The 25117-nt window shown below is 41.9% G+C and overlaps 1 protein-coding gene and 1 non-coding gene across 6 annotated transcripts in view; one reads left to right on the top strand and one right to left on the bottom strand.

Moving 5' to 3' along the window:
* The window catches only part of grik1a (glutamate receptor, ionotropic, kainate 1a), a 31161-nt gene that overhangs the window by 5299 nt on the left and 745 nt on the right, over positions 1-25117 (top strand). For 2 of the 5 annotated variants that reach the window (XM_020097402.2, XM_069510464.1), the window contains 14 exons: positions 5249-5416; positions 5754-6011; positions 7119-7300; positions 7944-7997; positions 8242-8412; positions 8952-9095; positions 10858-10965; positions 15025-15141; positions 15448-15651; positions 15884-16107; positions 16191-16309; positions 17843-18060; positions 19569-19794; positions 22352-22602. In XM_020097402.2, the coding sequence (XP_019952961.1) occupies positions 5249-5416; positions 5754-6011; positions 7119-7300; positions 7944-7997; positions 8242-8412; positions 8952-9095; positions 10858-10965; positions 15025-15141; positions 15448-15651; positions 15884-16107; positions 16191-16309; positions 17843-18060; positions 19569-19794; positions 22352-22602 (2444 nt within the window). Of the gene's footprint in view, positions 1-5248; positions 5417-5753; positions 6012-7118; positions 7301-7943; positions 7998-8241; positions 8413-8951; positions 9096-10857; positions 10966-11245; positions 11291-15024; positions 15142-15447; positions 15652-15883; positions 16108-16190; positions 16310-17842; positions 18061-19568; positions 19795-22351; positions 22603-22828; positions 22998-25117 lie in introns of all 5 variants that reach the window. The other 3 variants (XM_069510463.1, XM_069510462.1, XM_069510465.1) reach the window with 3 other exon arrangements.
* Positions 20302-20375, bottom strand: trnai-aau (transfer RNA isoleucine (anticodon AAU)). Its single transcript has one exon. It is a non-coding gene; the product is annotated as a tRNA-Ile (tRNA).

The raw sequence follows: 25117 nt of genomic DNA, 5'->3' as shown, positions 1-25117 counted from the left end.
TAGAAAAATCATCCTCCTTCTCTGCTGTTATTCAATGCAAAAGAGAGCAATTTCCTTCCATGTTAAGCTGGTGTAAATGCGACTATTGAGGATATTTTCAGAGTAGCCATTGCCACTGATGACTTCCAGAAACTATTTCCAGTGTTTTTCTCATCCTCTGGGTCGTATTCGGTTATTTCTGTCGTCCTTTGTCTCATCCCTGACTGCATTCTGCCTTGTTTGCCCATTTGTACGTCTGCCTTGATTTGTAGGCAGGAACATAAACGTTTCCTGTGCTTTTCTTTTCTCAACCAGAACAACAGGGTGCCGTGGCAAGTCTTGTCATTTAGTTTGACATCTCAGACCCCTTATTTCACCTGCCAAAATGCATTTCCTCCTGCCTGTTGACACTTCGTCTCTCCAGAGAGCCCGGCAACAGACAGACACTGATGGCAGTCATTTCTGGAGAAACCACGGTTCTCATCCTCGTTTCAGAGCTTTAACAAAGATCCATACTTCTACCTCGTGAGCTGACTTTAGATGTTGTTCAACAGCACCAATATGGAAGATATTGATCCTGCATTTCTGCATAGCTGGAAGCAGGGTATTGTTTTTGCCCCATCTCTGTGTGTGTGTGTGTGCGCAAAATAAAAATGCATGCAACTTGGTTGGAATATTGCTCAGGAGGGTTTCTCCAGATAATTCACTTCTGGAGCTAATCACTCAAAGGTCAAAGCTCAAGATATCTCTGCAAACACTAAAGCTTATATTGAAGTATTTTATATTTTATCATATGATAGGACCGGCTTGATCATCACTATTAATGCATTCACTTTAAGTAATTAGAAACACAGTTTACAGCTTTGTTCAATTAACCAATCAATCGTCATCCTATGTATAAATATCATGATGGCATCACCATAACAATTGAAAAGAGTTAGACTTGCTTCTCGTTTTTCAAATTTTTTTATTTGAAAATATGAACAAATGTGGAAATAATAATAGATAATTAGGACTAAAAACCTGATGTTAATTTTTGGCACTCGGTCATCAATTATTTTTTTTCTGCTGCAGTATGATTGTTTTAATTAAAGGAAGTACAGTATGTGCAAGTAAGGACAAGCTGAAATATCGGTTACAACATGGAATGTAAAGTCTGAACAGTATTAAAAACAATCTCACTGTAGAATAGCGAATCGTCTTGTGGACCACTTCATCAAAACAAATAAAGGTAATGTCCTGTCTTGGTTTCTGGACTGTGACCTTTATAATCACAGCTTCTTTCTCTCTCATCAACATTTTAAAGAGGAAGAAATGCATCATATTGTTAAATAACCCAAATATATATAAATCCCCACTGAGGCAAATGGAAAAATTGATTTTTTATGTTTGCACTCAACCTCAATTTGACCATAACGGGCTGCCCTGTATTTTAAATGAAGCCGCCTCTGTGTATCTTGAGTGGGTTTGTATTTTGTGCAGATCAAATCTACCTGCAAACCCCAGTTGCATGTTAAAAGGCATTTTCAGAGTCCTGTGGGTCCTCTGAAACCTTGAACACTCATTTATGCTTTCTGGTGGAGCAGATGGGTGAGTTCCTCAGGCAAATGAGTCCTCATTATTTGGAAATGAATGAATGCCTTTATTGCTCTGAGGTACTTTCATTCATTTGCGAGGAAAAAAAACGAACACCTTGTTTAAAAAGAAATGTCACTTTTATGACGTTGGGGGTCACAACTCACAGCGGAGTTCAAGCTGCGCTGACACATGACTAATTCATTATAATTTAATATTAAAGTGAGGGATGAATAATGTGAGACTCTCCCTGAAAACACACACACACACAAACACTTGTCAGGAGGAAGTTTTTGCAGTCTGAGCTGTCAATCATGGCGTTTCACATCTTTTTTACAGCATCAATTAACCCATTAAACACCAAACTGAACAAACACTTCCTAAAAATAGCAGAAACCATCCTTGAGGGGATTTTTCTTGACATGTGCTTTTTTCATTTGGTCCATGTCCCATCCACTAACATGGAGGAGGTGGGTTTTATGACCTATACTTCACTTTTGGGGAGCCGTCATGTCGTCCACCTTTATATTCTGGACTCTTCTTCTAGTTTTTCTGTTTTCACCGCAGCAGACACAAGCTCATCCTGAACATTTTCACATTTAGCATTCACAGTTTTCCTCCCATTCAGAGATCTGTGCTCGGTAATTACAGCAATTGCAGAAGAAATACATTTTCATGTTAATAGCATAATGGTTATTGATTATAATTGCTAATAAGCTGCTGTTTCCTTAGCGAAGGGGTTCATTTACAACTCGGACATCTTTTGAGTGCAAATTGATATTCCTTAAGCATGCACAGAAAAAAACAGAGCGTCCCAGATGTGATTTTGTGGGAGTGACGATTGATTTTGATGCCCAGCTCAGATATTATATCAGGTTTGTCATTAAGCTTGTGTCCGAAGAAGTGCACAAGTGTTAATTAACCTGAGTTCTGCTCATCTCGTGTACAGTACTTGACCAGCAGCTGTTAGCGGGTCTATAAAAGTCTGTTCTGCTTCTGCCTCTCATATTATAGTGTCTTCTTATATGGAGGCAACAATTAATCAAGTTGAGTTCATTATCCGCCTCTTGTGATTACCCAATAATTCAATTCCAATAATGCCTCCAACAACTACCCTGGACTTTTATCGCTGCCTGTTTGTGGAAAGGGATTTAATTCAAAGGACCAATTAAATTGCAGACCCTGAAGTAGCTGACAGTAACACTGCAGCAGCCTGGTGTATAAAAACCAGCGCAATATAAAGTCTGAGATATTGATTAATGATGCAAGTGGATAAAATTACTTATCCCGAAGACATTAATGTCTCCTCATTGTCTTCAGTTACTTCGTTATGTTTATGGAAAAATTATGTCAGCATGCAGAAGTTGTAGAGGTTGAAAGTTATAATAAGACGATGCATGAATGTTAGAAAGTGTGCATGCAGGTGTTGTCAAAAGATATTTTCTACAGTTTCTGTAAAGCTTTCTTGTTATTCGTCCGCCCAGTCTCATGAACAGTGACCTCATGTCACCTGGTTTTAGTTTCTACATCGTGATGCAGAAGCTACAAAAGAAAATCATTCAAAACGACATTCAACATCATGCTGAAGAAACCACAGTTAAAAAATGTAAGAATTAAAAATCACTTGTCTGTTTTGAACCTCCTGGAAACTTGTTTTATTTCTTGGCCCTTTCACACAAGAGCAGTTCTGCTACTTTAAATTCATCTCGCCTTTAAGTCCACACTTCATCTTCGTCTTCTGCACCTCGACGACAGGATGTTGATGTGGAGTCTTCAGCATTGTTTCTTCAAAGTCCTGCTGACAGTCGTGTGTGGGTCTGTGTGTGTGTGTGTGTGTGTGTGTGTGTGTGTGTGTGTGTGTGTGTGTGATGCCCATATTGTAAAAGTGAGCGCAGTGTTAAAGGAGCTACCTTTGAATCAATGCTTTTAATTTTCATCGCTTTTACTTTCCTGCACAAAGTTTTTTACAATATGCTTTTTGCCTCGGAGAGAAAACCGGAGATTGTTCATCTTGAGGCACTTAATAGTCATCTTTATTTTGCATGCGTCTGTGGGAATTCCAAATGAACCCTCCGTCTCCGGATATTGAAGCTGGAGGCACTGAAACTACAAATATTATCTTTTATCGTGGACATAACATATTTATGTCTTTGTTTATGACGGGGAGATTTGGCTTGCGTAAAAGGAACTGTGTGAAAACGACCCTCATAAAGTCGGGCTGCAGGGAACATTTGGTGTAATTTTAGCTTGTGCAGATGGTCGGGCTGTTTTATAGAATAAATATAGAAGAATGTTGTTGACCTTATCGGCTTTACTGTCGACCACTCTGGAGCCAAACTGTGTCTGTGAATCCTCTTCGTCTATACGTCTTCTCTGTATATAAGGTACATCAGGTATATAATGTGTGCGGTACTTTCTAATATGGGTTGTACCTATAAGCCTTTGTTAATTTTGAATGAAAAATCAATGTGACTGTTTAGCCTGCTTCTCCACCGACCTTTTAGAAAAGATCTGCAGACGATCAGTATCCGTCTATTAACGTCTCAGTAACTTCTTATTTCAGACTTAATGAATAAAATAGACGGACAAATAATTTTAGGTAGTTTGTCTGTTAGTTGGCATCATTTCACAAAAACTACAGGACGGATTTTCATGAAACTTGGTGGACAGATAATATATGGGTCAAGGAAGAAACCATTCAACTTTGGTGTAGATGCATGATGATGAAAAAACTCAGGCGTATTTAGGGGATTGATTTTCAACTGATTAGTTTAGCTTAATTTCTTTTTTACAGTGGGAGGAAGTGCAGAAATGTTTTTCCATCTTTATTCACAATTGATGTTTTGAAGATTTTACACGATGAGCAAGAAATATTGAGAATATACAGGAATATATGAAGGATGACCTCATGTTGTGCATTAAATAAAAAGCACCGAATGGGATTTTTTTTTTTTTTTGCAAATCCCGAAAGTAAAATGTAATATTAATGAAGTAACATTCACAGCATGAACTCGGTGCATCTCAGCAGTTCAGCAGAGTCATAATGTTTTGGTCCTTCATTAGTTTTTTCCCTGTTTTTGATAAAATAAAAGCAAATTCATTAGTGCAAGTTGTTTTATGCAGAGTACATATGTACCGGGATGATTGGAAGCGTATGTCGGCCCAACAACCATTTGTTTATTCAAAGTCCAATAACTGGGAGACGTAATTACACATTTCAAAAAAATTAAACCATTTTCCATTTCCATATTAATCATTCAGCTGCTCTCAGACGTTTTATCCAGAGTGCTTTTAAAACCTGCCGTCTATCTGCCTGATAATACACTTCATGTTTACACTTTGCTTTAATGTGCCTCAGTGTGAAGCGCTAATTGTGAGGGAGGGTACTCAGGTTTATCAGCTCTGAGTTTGTGTGTACATGCATATAACTGCACAATGATGTGGAAGCACTAACACTAAAATTACATGTCGTAAGTGGCCAGTGGAAATTTAGCAACAGACGTTTTTTTCAATGTTTTTGTGAAAAGTTTTGCAAGACGTTTTTATCAAAGGAGGCAGAATTTTTTTCAGCCCACACAGAAACACAGTTCGCTTCAATTAAAGATCTGTTGTCACCAACGCTGCTGCAGAGTTTGTAGTGACAGGTGTTTTTAAATCCTCGTCTCATCTCATCTTTGTGTTTCTCCGCGTGCAGGTGGAATTTTTGAGACCCGGGAGAGTGAGTTGGTCAGCATGGACGAGCTGGCGTTCAAGTTTGCTGTGAACAACATAAACCGTAACAAGACGCTGATGCCCAACACCACCCTCACCTACGACATCCAGAGGATCAACATCTTCGATGGATTCGAGGCTTCACGGAGAGGTACGACATGAGACGCAGCATATTTAACATATAACACATTATGATGTAGCAGGTGTAGATAGAGAAACTGACTCCTCTTATGGGTGCACTGTAAATGAATAAACCCCTTAATGTCATTATAGATGCAAATCAATAAGAAAGTGCATCTTAATTAGGAACAGATGTATTTATTTATTTATTTACATTATTCTCAATAATTTATTCAGTTTGTATATAGTGTTCATGTTCTTTGTTTATTAAAATCGATAAAAGAAGATCTGTAAATCCTGAGATCGGCCTTATTCCCACAGACTTGTGATCGTGAAACTTCTGACTTTGAGTTGTTCTCCTCCACCAGTGTGTGACCAGCTGGCTCTCGGGGTGGTTGCGGTGTTCGGCCCCTCTCACAGCTCCTCGGTCAGCGCCGTCCAGTCCATCTGCAACGCCCTGGAGGTCCCTCACATCCAGACCCGCTGGAAACACCCGTCAGTGGACAACAAAGACACGTTCTTCATCAACCTGTACCCCGAGTACACCGCCATCGCCAGGGCCATCCTGGACGTGGTCACGTTCTTCAAGTGGAGGAAGCTGACGGTGGTCTATGAGGACAGCACAGGTATAGTTTTATCATCATCTAAGAGACTGAGAACTATATGTTGATTATGATTGTATTCCCCACTGCATGACTGGATATCAACAATAACACTGCATGACATTTGAAGTGAAGAAACGCTGGGGAGAAGAGATCAAACATGCAGCCTTTGTGTTTCCCTTAATATATTCATATGTCATGGTTATAATTACTCAGAAGATGCACATTCATTCATGCACTGCTGTCCGTCACCCTCCTCCTTCTGACACTGGCTGCTGAACCCAATCTGCTGCGGGGCACCGGTCCCTCACATCAAACAGCTGCCAGCATTCCTGCCCTTGACTCTAAACAGCTGAGATCCAAACCACAACCCTGACGCCCTCAAACTCCAGCAGCGTCCCACATAGAGTCCCTGCCAACGACCTGGAGCAATGTGAAACGCTGCTGCTGAAATGTCATAGTTTATGGATTTCATGCTTTTTGTTTTTGATCAGAAATGTACTCTTTTTAAATGTCACCGAAGGAAGACAGCTGCGCACTTTACACACTGTAATGCGTACACACGTGCACACAGGTACAGAGTGTGTGTATGTGCATGGGCTGAACAACAGAGGTGTTTTTTATGTCTTTGAGGAGATTAAAACACAAAGAAGAAGATGTGAGATGATAAGAGTTATTAAAGCACCCGCTGAGCAAGAAACTGAACTTTCGCCATCCATCCATCATCTTCACCACTTTTACTTTGAGGGTCACAGGGGGAAGTGGGGTCAAACCCAGCTGAGATTTGACGAGCTACATCCTGAACAGGTTTCCAGCGTATCACAAGGTCAACATAAGCTGCTTTCAGACATCTACTGAGGTCCAGACATTCTCCAGAGGGGCTGTATGTGCGAACGCAAATGTCCGACTGAGAGGCTCCGGACTTTCCGAAGGAGCTGAAGTGAGAACACAGAGCAGGACATCCTCCACCGGATTCACAGCAAGCGAGTGGGCGATGATGTTTCTAACACAAGACAAAATGAAAAAACAAAAGATTAATATCTGGAGCACGTTTTCTGAATCTGCCACTCACCTTGTTAACCAAACATGTAAGAGGACAGAACTCAGAGGTCCGACTGTGCTGTTTTCCAGGTCTGATGCGGATGCAGGAGTTGATCAAAGCTCCTGCGAAGCTCAACCTGAAGATCAAGATCCGCCAGCTCACGCCGGGTAACCAGGACGCCCGGCCGCTGCTCAAAGAGCTGAAAAAAGACAAGGAGTTCTTCATCATCTTCGACTGCTCCTATCGCATGGCTGCGGAGCTCCTCAAGCAGGTTTGCACAAAGATTTATCTCAGCAAATTCTTCGTTGCTTTTGGTTCCACAGATTTTACAACACATTTATGCGTCTTTGGGGACAACACGTTTAACGATTCCTGCGACACAATGTCTTTTTATGTCGCAGTAAATCTTGGGGAGCCTATTACCTTGTTTGCTAAAGGTTTCATTGTGATTTAAATGAGAGCCATTAAAGGATATGATAAAGAGAAGTTGTTGAATTGCCTATTCAGGATGAAATAGCACTTCCTCTTATAACTGTCTGGATTTTAAATGAGGCTCAAGTTATTCTCCTTCAGTGGCTGATTTATGACTTTAACAGACATGTTGACCTGAGTTTCTGTCCTTAAGCTTTGCATCTTATATGTAAAATAATGTTTTGGTTCTTCTTTATATTGTTTATTTTCTTAAATTATGTTTGTTTTAAATTGTCGTTGTAAAAAGAGACAATTAGAAAGGAATAAACTTAAATGAAGCTTTTTATTTATTCAGCAGCCAAGTGAAATTCATCAGTGTTTGCTTTATTTTTTCCTATAAGTGCAAAGCGGCTTCTTTTACTCAATATGAAATATGACACTGCAGAAAAACTCCACAGTGTGGCCTGACATTAAACGCTTCATTTCTCCTTTTCATTTTGCAGCTTTCATCAATGGGGATGATGACGGAGTACTACCATTTTTTCTTCACAACTTTGGTGAGTTAGGAAAATGTGCAACTGTTGTTTTATGGGAGATAAGAGACGTGGTGTTTGCATGAGACAGTAAAACTGAGCTCGTCGTCTATGAGCTCGTCTGGTAAATTTATGGTTACTAATGTTGGTGTGATTCATCAACAGTAAAAAGGTTGAGAACGTGACAGACTGTTTTTATCCTTTATGTACACACACACACACACACACACACACCTGCTCGTCACATCCATCTCCTCTCTCTTTGCAGGATCTGTTCGCACTGGACCTGGAGCCGTATCGCTACAGCGGCGTCAACATGACAGGATTCAGACTGTTGAACATAGATGACCCTTGGGTGGCGTCTACCATGGACAAGTGGGCCATGGAAAGACTGCAGGGTCCCAAGCAAGAGATTGGCCTGATGGACGGAGTCATGACTGTAAGTGTCACGATGTTACTACCTGGGAGGAGCTTATGTTTACATTCTACATTTGTCGGATTGATCCCAGAAAAGGAGAGTTTTGCAGCAGCGCAGTAAAGTAATTGAAGTGATTACTTTCTAGTTAAGTACGTGTACACTTTCCGCAGTAATGAGAGTAACTGATTTGTTTTTAAATATATTTTTGGGTTTCTTGGCCTCGGACTGACTTCTCCGATTAATCTGGTTTCATTAGTGCATGTAAATGTAGTCAGTGGGTAGAGGTCAGTCCCGTCAGGGGGGTTTGGCGTATTTGCTTATTAAATAGTGAGAAGATTTGCCTATAAACTTTTTATCAACTGAGTAGTTGATGAAGTAATAATATCCTGGTTACATATAAAAACTTAAACAACTGGACTCATGTTGTTTATGTTGTTGATCCAAAATTCCAACAATGTTCAAACAGAGAAATCCCCAATTCCATTCAAGGTAACCAGATATTTCACCTTGAGCGCTTTTTAATTGAGAAACCCTCACAACCTCTTCCTCCCCCTCCACAGACAGACGCAGCCTTGATGTACGACGCCGTGTTCATGGTCGCCGTGGCGTCCCAGCGAGCCACTCAGATGACCGTCAGCTCCCTGCAGTGTCACCGCCACAAACCCTGGCGCTTCGGGCCGCGCTTCATGAACCTCTTCAAAGAGGTCAGTGTCAGTGGAATAACAAACTTAACTTGACCGCCATGTATTTCTGACGCTGTGTTTTTGTTTTTAAATACGGCTTCACAAGCATTTGCCCGCACAAACACGAAATTCAGCCGAACTGTCAGATCATTTCTCGTGATTTGTTACTTTATGGGTCCCCTCTGAAAGTGCACATCAGGAAAATATATGGTATTTATGTAGTTATGGGCTTGAAGCCTGTGGCCTGCCTCCGCTGTCAGACCGGATGCCTACAGACAGAAATGAGGCCTTTGATGCACAAGTGTTTTGATCTCTTAAGTCTTAAATCCCACAGACGACCGTTGCCTGCCATGGAGACGGAACATTATCATTCAATCCCCTCATTTTTCCCCCCTCATCTCCCCAACGGCCACCCTGCCCTCCATCTCTCTCTCTCTCTCTCTCTCTCTCTCTCTCTCTCTCTCTCTGTCTTTTCCTTTGCCTCGCTCTCTCTCTCTCACTCGTTTTTTGTTTGCCGCTGCACATCCTTTGATGCATCTGTCCTCCTGTGCCATTCATCACCAGATAAGAGGCTTTTTGATTGCAAGAAGCAGTAAAATATCTCACACAGCACTCAGTCAAAACCCATTTCTGGCAAGAGAGAGAGAGCCACAAATAGGGGCGAAGCTTTCATTTAACAAGCCAAATTAAATATTGGGTAATTTAACCTGCGTATTCGTTTCCTTCTTCTGGCGACTGCAGTTAAAAATGTTTTGTTTTCCTGTGACAAACATGAGCTGAATTAGATTTTTTGATCATTTGATATTCAGTGTTTATCCTTTCATGACTGAAAGCAGGATTTTCAATCTTGAAAGTGTCAACGGATGCAAAAACGTGTTTTTACTTTATGTGTATTCTGATTGATTTCCCTTCGACATAATGTTTTCACCACATGAAACATTCACTTAGAATTCGATGGAGGAGTTTCCTCTCATCACGAACTCTGCGCTCTTTTTCTCAACACACGTTGGAAATAAAACTTTCTACCTCTCTTCGAGCCATGTCCGCGACTTTGTAATAGCCACAAGCATTTCAGCATTTTAACAGAGGTTCAAGGGGGAAGCTGGTCTGCAGCAGTGTAATAATTTATGTTCTTACCTAGCTCATGTATGCACAGGTATATCTCCCCTGCTCTCTCTCTCTCACAAATTAGTAAAAGAAGAATAAACTTTTTATTCACATTTGTGCAAGTTATAGGAAATAAACCAAAAATAATGAATATATGCTGCATAAATAATCAAAACATAAATAAAAGTTTATATTTATTACATGAAATGAGGCAGGAGGATAATTTAAAAATATTTGTCACTTTGTGCCGGCTACAAAGGAAAGGGATTTATTCTGAAGGGAATGAAACGGTGGTGCAGTGTGTATCACTGTTGCTTCACAGGAAGAAGGTTTGAATCCTGGCCAGGGGCCTTACTGTGTTAAATTAGCATTTTTCTCCCTGTGTGTGCGAGGACATGCAGGTCAGGCTAATTGGAGACTCTAAATTGTCCGTATGTGTGAAAGTGAGAATTTCTGTATGTTGGCCTGTCAGCTGGGATTGGCTGATTGATTTGACCACATCATCCAGTCTTCACCTGACGTGATCCTGTGGGCCTCACAGCCGCCTGGCTTCTTCTCTCTTTCTTTATCCCCCACACTTCTCTCTGTTCCAAAGCTCCACTGAAGCTCCCCGAACACACAAGTAACTCACACGGCATCTGAGACTCCTCTCTCCCTCTGCACCTCCTCTCTGCAGGCACAGTGGGACGGACTGACAGGGCACATTGTTCTTAATAAGACAGATGGCCTGAGGAGAGACTTTGATTTGGACATCATCAGCCTCAAAGAGGACGGCACTGCCAGGGTGAGCGCAGAGGCCTCGAACAGCCAATTACACCACTCTCATGCTGCTTCCACGCTGGCTGAGTCTTTCCATTAAGGCTAGCATGTGTGAGTGTGTGTGAGTGTGTGTAAGTGTGTGCGAGTGCGAGTGTGTGCGGTACTATGTAGATTTTGTTTCCTATCGTCCACCCACACATTAATTGTCTGGTTTAGATTTCATCCGTGAATATTTATACGCTGCAACAACTGATTATTTCTCTCCACACTGTCTGTGCTTCACGTCGCCCTCACTTTTTCTTAAGGGTGTCATGGAGGGCGGAAGTCGCCTCACAAAGAGGTGGATCAAGGTTTGTGCCAGTGCCTCGTTTGGTCCGTGCGTTTGTTGTGTACCTCCTCCTCCTCCTCATCCTCCTCGACCTCCCCCACCTCCCCCCTGTTCTCTCACTCTGTATGCCTTATGCTCCTCCCTGCTCCTTGGCTTGTCAACCTTGTTTCTCTCCACTGATTTTGTGTACAGCACTGCCATGTTCTGTATTTGACATTTTCAGTTTTTCCCCGTGTTTGAATGCAGGCTCGGCTCTGACACTTGTCAAAACTTTATCTGCAGGAGAAAAGAAAACTATGAAATCTCTTTGCTTAAGTAGGCACAGCGATTCCTCCGTTTGCAATTCCTGCAGCTTCACTTAATGTCATGTTTCTGCAGCTGGTGGCTGCGAGTAATAAGAAGGAAATAAATGATCCCGCAGATCCTTCACTTCTGCACGGACGTGTCAGTCCACTACTTTTAATGTGCTTTCCTATTACTGCCTCCATGGGAATGACAGAGGCCAGCAGTGTTTTAATTGCAGCCGAGAGGGATCCGGTTTCCAGAGGAGACGACAGCTTTAAGCATCGAGATTTGTCGTAAGAGGAGCAGATTTGCTTTGTTTTCCTTTGACTGACGCACAAGTTCAGAGCTTGCTCGAATTTAAACATATGCCTTTGTCCACTAATTCCAGAAAACTCTGTCTGTTTGAGGCTCGTGTACCTGGAGAGCTGTTTATGATGCCGCAGCTCACTTGACATGGTTATTGTTAAGGGCTCAGTGTCGAATTTGGTACAATTTATACACGTGATTTGTCAATATCAATACTTTTTAAATAAACCTGCAACTGTGGCTTATTACAGCATGTTAACGACAATGACGACTAATTCTCCAGTTCGGGGGTTCAGCGTGTTTAGTGGAGCTTCACTGAACTTTGAATAAACTGGCTCTTTGTGCAGCCGTGGTGGAGCAGCTTCAGGGTTCTGTGGAGTATTAACTTGCCGTAGCCTAAATACTGTGAGTCGCTTATACAGTTTTAGGGAGAAAAGCTGCACAAGCCAAACAAACAGCCCATTCCACACAGACAGGTTTAGACCAAGCACTGCACTAATTAAATCAATTCCAATAAATGAAATCATTATGTCTTTGTCAAAATGTAACACACACAATAGCTCTGTTCTTGGCTTAATTAAATCTCACTAAAATAAACAGTTAAATGCCAAACCGTTTGTTTTGCTTTGTTTATCACCTTGAAATTAATGATGAATAATAGTGTTAAAGAGTGTTCTCTTTAATCCACCTGTCAGACCGACACTTTACCGTCATTCATTGGCAAAGTTCCTGTTCTCCTTCGCCAGACAGACGGATATGAAGTCAGACAGCAGCTGTCAAGGTGCAGAAGCAGTGATTTATACTGTAATTTTAATTCCATTCAGTGCTTTTAGCCCTCGAAACCGTCGCCTCAGAGGAAAAGCCACATCAGTAAAAAAAAAATGAATTATCAGTCCGTAGCACTCGTGTTAGTTCTTGGGCACTGGAGTGTTAAATACTCTCTGAAGAGCATGATGGGACTAAACAAAGTGAAAGTCTCCGGGGAAATAAATTATTTTCTCTTAAAGTTGTTGACTTTCCAGAAATACGTTTTTCTTTTTCTTTCTTCCTCTCTTCCTCTCTCAGCTTTCTTGGCCTGGCTCACTGTGTCTGCCGCTCGGCGGTAACACTCTTCCAGGCTGATTTGGTTCTGGATGGGAAAGCGCTTTAGGATTCATAGATAACAATAAACTCCCAGCGTATGAGAGAGAATCGCTGTCAGTTTTTATAGCACACTTTGTTGTCGGGAGCTTCGCTGGTGCGCACGATAAATTTGCGAGGACGGCACAGTAAATCCATGACTGAGGGATTTAGAAGATGATGACTGTATGCCGTGCAGTCGTCCTGGGTTGTATTTTAGCCTTAATTTCATTGGTTCGGTCAGTTTTATACCTTAAACTTCAGACTGTATAATTGTGCAGGTAGAGGAGGATATTTCCAAAAATAATAACAGTTCTACAACATGAGCTTGATTATGTGACGCTGCAGAGTCTGGGACCACTCCTCCCAAAAAATATTGTTCTTACTTCGTCCATTTATCTTTGAGATTGAGGACAATACAATTAATTAAGTCCAGCCCCATTCACTGTATTGCTCATCTGCTGTGTCCAGAGATAAAACAGATTTATGGACTCCTGCAAAGAGTGGACCCTTGCAAAAGTGCCACAGAGGAGATATATTGTGCTTTTAGTGAGGTTATAAGAGGGAGCGTTTTCTATCCGTGTGACTGGGCGAACAGGAGAAGATAATGAGGAGTGAAAAGCATGTTATCTCCTCTGATAGGTAATCCCACACGGCTCTTTCTGGTAAAAATAAACTATGAAAAATAAAGATTGTACCTCAGCTTCCTTTAATAGGAAGAACCCATTCGCACGTCCCCTTATCCCCCTGATGTACACGCTGCTGTTTCTGACTAAAAATAAACGCTCATTACCTCCTGTTCACAGACTGAGCAGCTGAAGTAAGAAATCTGGTCTCGCTTGTTTGTCGCTTCAGCTCTATTAACGATGAACCCTGATCGTTTAATGCACTTAACTTTATGGCATCAGTGTCGTGAGCCCACTTGACGTTGACTCGGCTTTTAACCAGTGAGGAGATTTGAAAGGGTCAAAAATCCAGCTGCCAGACGCCTGCCCTAATCTGATAACTGTCCGGATTATACCGGCTCGTCCGATTGAACCGAACACTCGTGTCGTCTTCTGTTTACCCCTGATCCTGCTCTTCCTCACTCATACTGTCCCTGCTGGTGTGATTTCTATCTCCTCATCAACGTAATTAAGTAGAGCTGCTGGATTTCTCTGTAGATAATTGTCTCAATTCATCAATTAAACATCGTCTGACAAGGAATTTGCCTTTTGGGGTTCATGGTGTCATCAGCGGGCCAAGTGTCCATCTTCCGTTGGCGGCATAGTCCGATTCCCGACAAGAGACGTGAGAGTAGAGTTCAGAGGCAACTTCTACGACCACATTTTTTAAAAACGTGCTACATTCTGCCTGATTAACAACTATCTACATATGAATGCAGATAAATTAAAAAGTTGACGCTTTCTGGTCGAAGTGCTCCACCTTCATTGTAGAATTCTGCTTACAGAGATTATGTCCAACTAAAATATGTGTATTTATAAATCAGAAAATCCTTAAGTTAAAATATGACTGACTGATTAAAATTGATGGAGAAGGATATAAGATAGGACTGCTACCCATCCAGCACCCCCCCCTTTTTTTTTTTATTGTTTAGACAAAAACTACATCTTCATTTTTATATTGACTCTACATAAAATGTCGGCACTTTGCCCAGAATCATCAGAGCAAAGCCGAGCGAAGGGCAATGAACAGTGAACGGAGCAGAAGGTTGAATAGGAGCCAGGAGGAGTCAGGTCGTTTTAACCTTTACACTTGTTTTTCATTTTTCTGTTCGACGGATCAGAAAATATGATTAATGTGAAAAGAGTATTAGAGCAGTTTCTAGTTGAAGACTTCGAGGCTCTGGTATGAAAAATAATATGAATATTCAATCAGCTTCTTCTCTTTAACAGCAGCAAGTGTTAGAGGTGATACAAACATGGCTGCAGTCAAAGTCCTCATGGTGACTCCAGTAGCTGGTGTCAAACGTAACCTCCTGTGGCCCTGATCAAAGCAGGAAATGCACTTCAATGCATCTGACGCCCTGCTCGCTGTTCTCTCCAGATCGCTGTGTGGAACTCGTACAAGGGGATGAACCTGACGGAGAAGTCCAACAGAGACAAGAATAACAACGTGACCGACTCTCTGGCCAACAGGACCCTCATCGTCACCACGATTCTGGTGAGGAGGAGGAGGAAGGGAGGTTAAACAGAGGACAGCACGGAGAGGAGGAGGAGGAGGAGAGGACATATGGGGATGGGTAGATAGAAGGACACAAGAGGAAGAGGCATTTAGAGAAGACAGGGAAACAATAAGTGGTGTTGAGGTGTAGACAATGGTTGCTAAGGTAGAAAAAAACTTATATTTCAAGCTTAATACTTGCAATTCACTTGCTTCTAGCTAATGTCTAGGTACAAAGTCTAACATCCTATGTCTTCAACATGTGTTTCATGTGGATGTAAATGCTGTGTGTTCTTTGCTGTGCAGGAAAATCCGTATGTGATGCATAAAAAATCCGACAAGGAGCTCATTGGCAACGATCGTTTCGAGGGCTACTGCCTGGACCTGCTGAAAGAGCTCTCCAACATCTTGGGTTTCACGTACGAAGTCAGACTGGTGGCTGATGGGAAATACGGTGCCCAGAATGACAAGGGGGAGTGGAACGGGATGGTCCGAGAGCTGATCGACCACGTAAGCTCACGTTTTAATGAATGAAAATATTATTAAAATTCTCCGTTTTGCTCTTATTTACTTATCACTTGTTCCTGGAAGATAAACATCTCAAGTTTTCCTCCGTTAATTACAGAGGAACATATTTTTACAAGGTTTAATATTTGCTGATATTAATGGAAGTTAGATTGTTGGAAGCAGAACAAATACTTCCTCTACCCGTTAGTGTCTGACTTTTCCTTGGTGTTTCCAGGTTGCGGACCTCGCCGTGGCTCCTCTGACCATCACCTACGTCAGAGAGAAGGTCATCGACTTCTCCAAGCCCTTCATGACCTTGGGCATCAGCATCCTTTACCGAAAACCTAACGGCACCAACCCGGGCGTGTTCTCCTTCCTCAATCCGCTGTCTCCGGACATCTGGATGTACGTGCTGCTGGCCTGCACAGGAGTCAGCTGTGTGCTCTTCGTCATCGCCAGGTGAGAGGACGGACTGAGACCTGCGATCATGAGACGATGTTGTATCGAAGTATTCAGTATTGAAGTATTTCTCTCTCTTGCAGGTTTACTCCGTACGAGTGGTACAACCCACATCCATGCAACCCGTCCTCGACTCTGATACAGAACAATTTCACTTTGCTCAACAGTTTCTGGTTCGGCGTCGGAGCGCTTATGCGACAAGGTATTAAACTCACACTTAAAGAGATTATAATTTGTGGGTTTATTATTAATTCAAGAGCTTGGTCTTTCAGTTCTAGAGCAGGATTTATTGATTTCACATTCAGATTGTGTTGTGCTTTTACTCAGTTTTGCTTGTGCTCAGAATACGCTTGAATACGCTCAGATGTTTTGTTGCTTGGACAGAATTCCTGTGCTCTAGCTCTTCTCCTGCAATTGGATATTTTGTGAAGTGTGTAAAATGTCCCCAACCAATAGAATGTCTGGTGTTGCCCCTTGTTGTGGTAGTTTAACTTGCATTATCCCGCTAAAAATAAAAAATTCTATGTGAACAGGGTTGCTAAAGTAATTCAAATTAGTTTGCCCTGTTTTATTTCTCCAAACGAGACTCCTGCTGGTCATGAGGTTGGAAAGAAAAATCAGTTACTGCAAGTTTCAAATGTTCCCCTCGAGCTGACGTCCCTGTACAGCAGTAAAAACTGACTTTGTAAACTCTTCTCTAAGCTTTTTAATTCAAAACACCAACACTCTCCTCCTGTATTCTGCGCCTGGCCTCTGCCTTTAGCCTGGATTCAGTCCCCATGAGCTGCAACCAAACCCTGCGATCAGAGTCGTGCTGAGGTTCATGGACTTGACCTCCCTCAAGGCAGGAGATTTGTGCAGGATCAGTTTGATAAACTGACCGACAACACCAGTCCACAACAAAAATGGCAACGCTGATGAAATGTTGTGATTTTGCTGAAGGCAGGCCCCATTTGTCAAATTTGTCAGCTCTTCAGAAACCCATCGGTTTTGATGAATGACGAGACAAGAGAGCGAAGTTTTTATTGATGAAGCAGGAGCAACATTTTCTTCATTTTGATTTCTGATCTGTAAAACCAGCTTCCAACAATGTTGTATTTCATATTCTGCATATGTATTCAAGCTCTCTGTGGAACTGCATCCTACGATACATTCAATGTCTGTTAAACTCCTGAGAATCTCCTTTACTCGAGAATGGTGATTCATCATTTTTCACCAACTGAAAAGGTTTAAAAAAAAATAGGCAGAAAACCTGGAACATGCATCGAGGAGAAAAACATAAATCATGTCACTTTTTTTACTGTTTCACTTTTATGTGTCATAACGTCTTTTTCAACGTTCACTCATTTGCTTTTTATTTAGATTTCTTTTGTTTGGTACCTTTTTTACTTTTCTAATTTTCTTCTGTTCAGTTTGCTTTTAGACGCTGATCTTTTTTCAGTGTTTTATTCCGAAAATATACTGAGGAAGAAAATAATCATACGTAGAGTTGCTCGATTTATCATTTTTAAGGTGGAGGTACAAATCAAATTAGCTGTGGTATATTAACTTCTATTATATATGAATGTATGAATGTTTTAGATTATTTAAAAGAGGATCCACACATAGACATCCATTGTGCATGATAATATCAACATTGTTCTTGTCTATCCAACCTTAATCCTTAATCTCTCTTTCAAACCTTTACATTTTAAGCTGTTTTTTAACCTTCTGTCCTCTATCACCGCTGTTCCAGGCTCTGAGCTGATGCCTAAGGCTCTGTCCACTCGTATAGTCGGAGGCATCTGGTGGTTCTTCACCTTAATCATCATCTCCTCCTACACGGCCAACCTGGCTGCCTTCCTCACCGTGGAACGAATGGATGCTCCCATTGACTCAGCAGACGACCTGGCCAAGCAGACCAGGATTGAATATGGGGCAGTGAGGGATGGATCCACCATGACCTTCTTCAAGGTAAAAACGCTGGAGGCCCCCGGATGTTCCTTCCTAGAGCTGAGCGATGTGTGTGAGCCGATGATATACTTATATTATGGAGTAGAGCATTTCAGATATTAAGGTATTGGCTGATATTGGCAATAATTCCCAAGATCTCATCATCAAACCCATATGACTAAGAAATAGTTTAATGTTTTGCTGTTCAAACTTAAATTTGATTATAAGTAAAGAAAAAAACACATGCATCTCTGAAAGACTCATATCAGCCAATCATATTAAATTTAAGTTGTTTGATCAGATGATTGTCTTTTATTAAGTGCAGGCTGTTAGCATTGGTTTAGGGTGTAGGGCGAGTTGTCCACTAATCAGTTCGATCCCTGTCTCCCTCATTCTGTGTACTGAAGTGTCCTCTGGCAAGATATTGAACCCCAAATTGCCTCTAACAACTGCTCCAGCAGTGTGTGAGTGATGTGATGCACAAAGTGCTGCACAGCGGTGCCCGGTATGAATGTGTGCATGAATGGGTGAGTGGTAAAACTGAACTGTGAAGTGCTTTTAGTCATCATCAACACTAGTGATGCACAAATACAGATTTAGCCGTACAATCCTTTATTTTGATCTCAAGCAGAGGAGCACATCATTCTGACACGTTAACATGTCCAATTATAAAATGATTAAAACTTGTTTTCTTAAGCTTACAAATAAAAAAGATGTGATTTTTTATTTTATTTAAACATAAAACAGGTGCTCAAAGTACCAGATGTGAGTGTGACTGTGATTTCCATAAAACCAGGGTCATGTTAGTTCCCTCAGCGTCTCTTGCATCCTGTATCTCCGGTGAATAAGACAAAAATCCGAGCCAGAGAAATTAACTTTGCTGAAAGGCTCCGTGGATGCATGAGGAGGGAAGAGGAGACGATGCCTCTCAGGACCACTCGTATTTGCCCTTTAGGGGCGTCTGTGTTGAAGATAAACATGTGTTAACTTGTTAGTTTGAATTATATAATGTATCAGTGCCCTGATGTCCTCAGGCAGGCCTGTCGCTCCCTCTCCCCCCCCCCGCGCCGCGCCCGCTCTCACTGCATCCTGGTGGCTCAGCGGGGGTGATCCATGCGGGGCTTTATCCTCCCAGATTGCAGCCAGTGATTACGACTGCCTGGATAGGAAGAAGCAGGCCGTGTTGATGGCTTGAACAAATTGAATCAGCTGGAGGAGATTTAGAACACAGCTGTCCCATTTTTTACTCTCCGAGCAAGGAGGCACACACACACACACACACACGCACTAGGACACCCAGTTGTGCACTTACTGTGTGTGGTTATGATAGAATTTCATACATGAATGCAATACAATGACTTTACAACATTTTACGACTATTTAACCTTACATAGTACTTAGTAGTGGTATTCTTACTGTGTACTTTATTAATTTTTTCCATCTTTTGCGTCTACATGCAGTCATTTCCACACATCGCATGTGCAACACTGCTGAACCCGCTTTTGCCGGCTTTGGCTCCTTCTTTGCAGAAATCAAAGATCTCCACCTACGAGAAGATGTGGGCGTTCATGAGCAGCAGGAAGAACACGGCGCTGGTGAAGAACAACAAAGACGGCATCACGCGCGTCCTGACGACAGACTACGCCATGCTGATGGAGTCCACCAGCATCGAGTACATAAGCCAGAGAAACTGCAACCTCACACAGATCGGAGGCCTCATAGACTCCAAGGGCTACGGGGTGGGAACGCCTATCGGTAAGAAGAATGAGAAAGAGGTTCGCTCTTTCCTTCTCCAACAAACAGTTGATTCATGAATGTATACATTCGTTTCGTTATTGTCGTGGAGCAGAGATTTAAAAAAGGTTAAAATACAGCCAAGAGTGTTAAGTTGCAAATGTTGACATGGACCAAACTAGAAAGTCGGAGCGTTAAATTAATGTTTCTCAACAATATTTGCGGCCATTTTTTAAGATTAAAATTCCTCTTTATGGTCCCACACACAGCATGCAACATGGGGAAATTTGACCCCTGTATTTAACCCATCTGTGTGAACACAATCCACACAGTGACCACACAGAGCAGTCATGAAGGCGCCCGGGGAGCAATTGGGGGGTTCGGTGCCTCGCTCAAGGGCACCTCGGCAGAGCCCGGGAGGTGAACTGGCACCTCTCCAACTTCCGACTATGCTGGACTTCAACAATCCACCCTCTGGTTCCCAAGCCAAGTCTCTATGGACTGAGGTACTGCCTCCCAAAAAGGGACTGGCCCGTACGGGGATCGAACCCGCGACCTTGGCGTTATTAGCACCACGCTCTAACCAACTGAGCTAACCGGCCTATAGTTTAATTGTTGGAGTGTGTTTGATGCACGTTAGTATGTGGGATATTCTTCATTTCTGGGTAGTTGGAGAATGTGATGACGCGTTGCATCTTATTTACATTCATTCATTCATATTTGCATTTATTATATTTACAGTCTATGTTACTGACATGATACCATGAGAAAGGTTTGGACCGACTGACACACTGTTTATAATTGTGTTAACTTTCTAGAATTAATTGCACACGTTTAGCCTCTAAGTTAAAAGAGGCTATAGACCAGTATGCTGCACGAATTACATTCATACTAGCACTTCTGAGGATATTAAAATGTACCGAAGGCCCTTTGACAATTGTGTGACGAGAATCAAATTCAAATACAACCTCTTCAAACGGCGGCTTTTGTGCTGTAGATACAAACTTCAATTTATCTGGAATTTGCATTTCCTTTCTTCCGAAGTACAGAGCAGCTTTCTTGTTTCCTCGACATGCAAATGCACTTCATGTAAAAGCTCCGCCAGCCGCTCGGTGCTAACGCTCATGTAAGGTTTCAGGCGAGTTTGGTTTGAGAACTGAAGCTGGATACGAGTCAGCCTGTTTACTGAAGCTCTACTTAACATCTTGTGTCTGCCTTTAGTTTTCTCTTCTCCGCTCTAGAGGGTTTTTAGTCTTTTATTATGTTGTAATTTATTTATATTTAACCTTCCCAAACAGCTGGTTGTGAGAGCCACTTTTTTTTTACTGGTGCATGACTCTGCTGAGGCCGAACAACCCTGCATATGATTTTCTTGTTCTTGGATTAGAAATATAAAAGTTTGAAATGGTAGTAGTCTGATAACCTAAAAGATTTATTTGTCATAAAACATAGTCCTTTGAAACCAATGTAAGACTATGCCCTATAAAGATATTCAATTTAGATTTTTATTTGGATCAGATTTTCAAGCCTCTCTGCAGCGGCCAGTGCTCTCCCCCTTTCACTCTTAAATCTGTGCTGTCAAATCAATGCAAAAGCCCTTAAATATAAATTTAAATAAATAAGAAAAGCCCTAAATTGTGATGTTGAAGAAAGTCCCTCTTAATCTTCATCCACAGTAAAAAAAAAACAACAAGTGCAATTATAATTACAATTATTCGGTGGATCTTTTGATGGAGGATGAGTAGAACAGTTTGAAACTTCCTGTCGGAGTCCTCTGGATGTCAAACTAGGGTGTAGTTGGACAAACCTCCACCTGAGTCTCAACTTCCTCTCACAGCAGCACTGAGAGCTTCCTGAGGAGCTTTGTTATTCTGGTGTTGATTTCTCTCCCTCTGCTTCCACTGTAAAAATACTCTGCAGTGTTGAATATAATGATGTCGCCACCACAGGATGGGAGAACATCAGCTCTGCACACGGCCAATGACCAGAGGGTCTGCAGAAAGTACGGCTGCAGGTCCTGACCCTGCATATACAAGGCAGTGGTGTTGATAATCCAGTTTCATGTTGCGCTGCACTGGGTTCTGCTCACATCATTTGTCTGTGGAGCCTCCTCTCCCTGCTGGTACGAGCTAGAAGAGGAGGAGGAGGAGGAGAAGGAGGAGGAAACGTGATCGGAAGGAAGGAGACAGGTTTGATGAGTTTGCTGCTGACTGTGTCCGACCACCCTGGTGTCACTCCGGTGAAACCACTTGCATGTCCATGAGCATGTAGTTGAAAGCAGGTCATGTGATGTGACATTAAAACAACTGGAAAAAGACCAATGTTTGGACGAGGAGTCCAGTGATGGTATTACTGGGTCTTAGGAACAGTCCCTCCAATGACTTCATGACTGTTTGGTTCATTTTACCGGATGTTTTTCCACAGAACGGGCAAAAATATCAAATTGAGAAGATGCTCATGCTTCTCAAAAGTACTGTCAACACATTCATCAGAAAGACTTCCATTCTATATGTATTAATGGCTGTTTAAGGGTCTTTATCACTAATGACATCACACTAATTGCCTTCTTCCTCTCCAGGTTCTCCATACAGGGACAAAGTGACCATCGCCATCCTTCAGCTGCAGGAGGAAGGGAAGCTGCACATGATGAAGGAGAAGTGGTGGCGAGGTAACGGCTGTCCCGAGGAGGACAACAAGGAGGCCAACGCTCTGGGCGTGGAAAACATCGGCGGCATCTTCATCGTGCTGGCCGCTGGTCTGGTTCTCTCTGTGTTCGTGGCCATCGGAGAGTTCATCTACAAGGCCCGCAGGAACGCAGACATAGAGGAGGTGAGTGAGGGATGAGGAACCGCTGCGCCGGCCGAGCGATGGTGACAGAAGAGTGGATTAAGGGTTTTGAGGAAGCTCGAGATTGTTATTTGGTTAAATCTACACTTTTCTTCCAATTTCTTTGGCTTTGCTTTATTTTTGTCTTGTACGCTGTCTTTTCTTTCTTTATTCATCTCTTTTGTGTTTTTTTTTCTCCATCCCCTGTTTCTCTGCACGCTACCACCAGGCCTTTTGTTTCTTTTACGGGGTGCAGTCCCGTCAGTTTCAGCGACGTGGGTCCACCGCCTCCTCCGGCACCTCTTTATCTACCGATTTGGAGAGCGGCAGGCTGCTGGGCGATGACACAGAGTAGCCGTGGCAGCACATTAGCAGCACATACACTCTCTAGACGATAGGTTTGTAACCAGGTGTCCTTCTCTCTGTGCCCCTGTTGAAAATAACACCCTGTACAGTACCTGCACCTGTCTCAGCCAATCCCACCCATCATTACCGCTTTACCTTCAATCGCCGCCCTGGTGCCCACATTGTCTCCCTGCAAAATGTCTGTTTCATGTGGTTAAACACAGTTGTGGTTTCTTTTGGTTTTGGACCATTACACCCATCCTGAAGCTCCTGTGATATTGAGGTAACACTTCTTTATCTGATAGTATGAAAGGAGACATATTCTCCTCAGGCTCATCATTTTGATTTGTTTCTTCCTCTTTTTTCACTTTTTAACTTTGTACATGTTTTACATTTGCTGAAAAACCATAATAATGATAAATATAGTAGCATAAACATATTGACTGATATTCTGGGAAGCACCCAGTGCATTCGGAAAGATGATGGCAGCTACTCTTAAACACTTGTTTGTTTTATTTTGATCTCAAAATCATTCCAGTTTAAAAAAAGTGTTTTTTCAGTTCATATAACGGGTGGAGAGCTCTGCACTGCTCCCCTGGCGTTAAGCTGTTTTTCTTTTTTTTGCTTGCTCTGGATAAGTAGCCTTCTAATGCAAGCCCTGAAGTTTTGCCTCATTCATTCCAGTCTCAGCAGGCGTTTGTGTACACTTCAGAAGCTGACTTTGAACGCCTTCTGGGAAATCAAAAGATAGGAAAAGTTATTTGAATATTTTCCTCCTCATTACTCTCTTTGCTAGAATGGTTTGGTTGGCTGAAATTTGGATAAGAGTGATGGAACAATCTGTTGAGTTAATGCGTCCCCCGACACAGATCCAAAGCCAAGAGGAAAGTTATCATTTCATAAGTGACTACGAGTGAATGCAGGTCAGACTCTGTCTCTGAAGGTCCTTGAGGAATTTGTCATCTAGACTTAAAATCTGTCTCCTGCTGAGGTTAAACCAAACATCAAATAAAACAAAGAGGAGTGTTTTATACTACTGCCATTAAATGATATAAATCAGTGCACACAACACAATACTAAAGAAATAAAAATGATGTCCAACCATCCATCAATCCTGGAGCCAAATAAATAGGATACCTTTAAACAATACATTAATTAATTAATTAATGAGCAAAAACAACAATTGGACTGCAAGATAATTAGGTTTGTTATTAAAAAAGTAAATTAATTAGAAGGTCGGCACACATCCGCCAAGGCCCAACGATCCCCTAATGAAAGCACATTTAAATTCACTAGATCCAGAATGTAATTTGCATCCGTTCTGTAAACGAGCCTTATTTCTCTCAAAATGCTGAAAAAAACCACAAAGAAAGTGAAAAAGAAATCCTGGATCAGCCGCCTTATCTGGACCTGCTCCAAAATGTTACCATCATCCCACATCCTTCCACCAAGTAGCTTTTGTTTATTCCTTCTAAACATATTAACCAACAAACAATAGTAAAAACATGACCTCCCTGGCGAAGTTAATGAAAAGTTCAGGCTTCATTTAGCTCCTGTTTGTTAAATCTGGTTTAGGTTTACAGTCTTCTACCGAGTCCACAAACAAACAAAAAACCCCCAACGAAAAAAAAAAAAAAAAATAGGAATTTAATCTTTGGTTTTTGCTTCTCCCTCGGTCTTCAAGGTGTGAGTCTTTAATGTGGTAGGATTCGAGGTATGGCTCTCTGCTGATACCGAGTGATTGCTGGTGTTTGTGGGAAAACCCGCAGGAAGCCACATTCATTCGAGAAGCCTGAGGCGAAGCCTGAGGATGAAAGACAGAGACCTTCTCTGGTCCTTGGATGCAAAGACCAACAGATAAAAACGGGACACCTCTGTGCTGCAAATGAAAAATACACTTTAGTGAGCTCACTGTTCGGAGGGGAACAAAATAAATATGAAGACTGATGAGTTCAATGTCATTTATTATTGTGCAGAATCAAATAAGCCTGAGGGCCTCTTTGTTAATTGAAAATAATTACCATATTATGAATTCCAGACTCCCTGCATTAGGATTTTGCACAACAGAGACATGTCCTTCATCTTTTGTCTGTGTAATTGGATTTCATTATGAGACAACAGAGTTTCCGTGTCTTTTACAACTCTCGTCTATTGTGGTGTTTTTCTGGTCAGA

The sequence above is a fragment of the Paralichthys olivaceus genome, chromosome 15 (assembly GCF_024713975.1).
Source record: "Paralichthys olivaceus isolate ysfri-2021 chromosome 15, ASM2471397v2, whole genome shotgun sequence".
Classification (NCBI taxonomy): Eukaryota; Metazoa; Chordata; class Actinopteri; order Pleuronectiformes; family Paralichthyidae; genus Paralichthys; species Paralichthys olivaceus.
The sequence above is the reverse complement of the archived record's forward strand: the minus strand, read 5'-3'. Positions and strand labels throughout refer to the sequence as shown.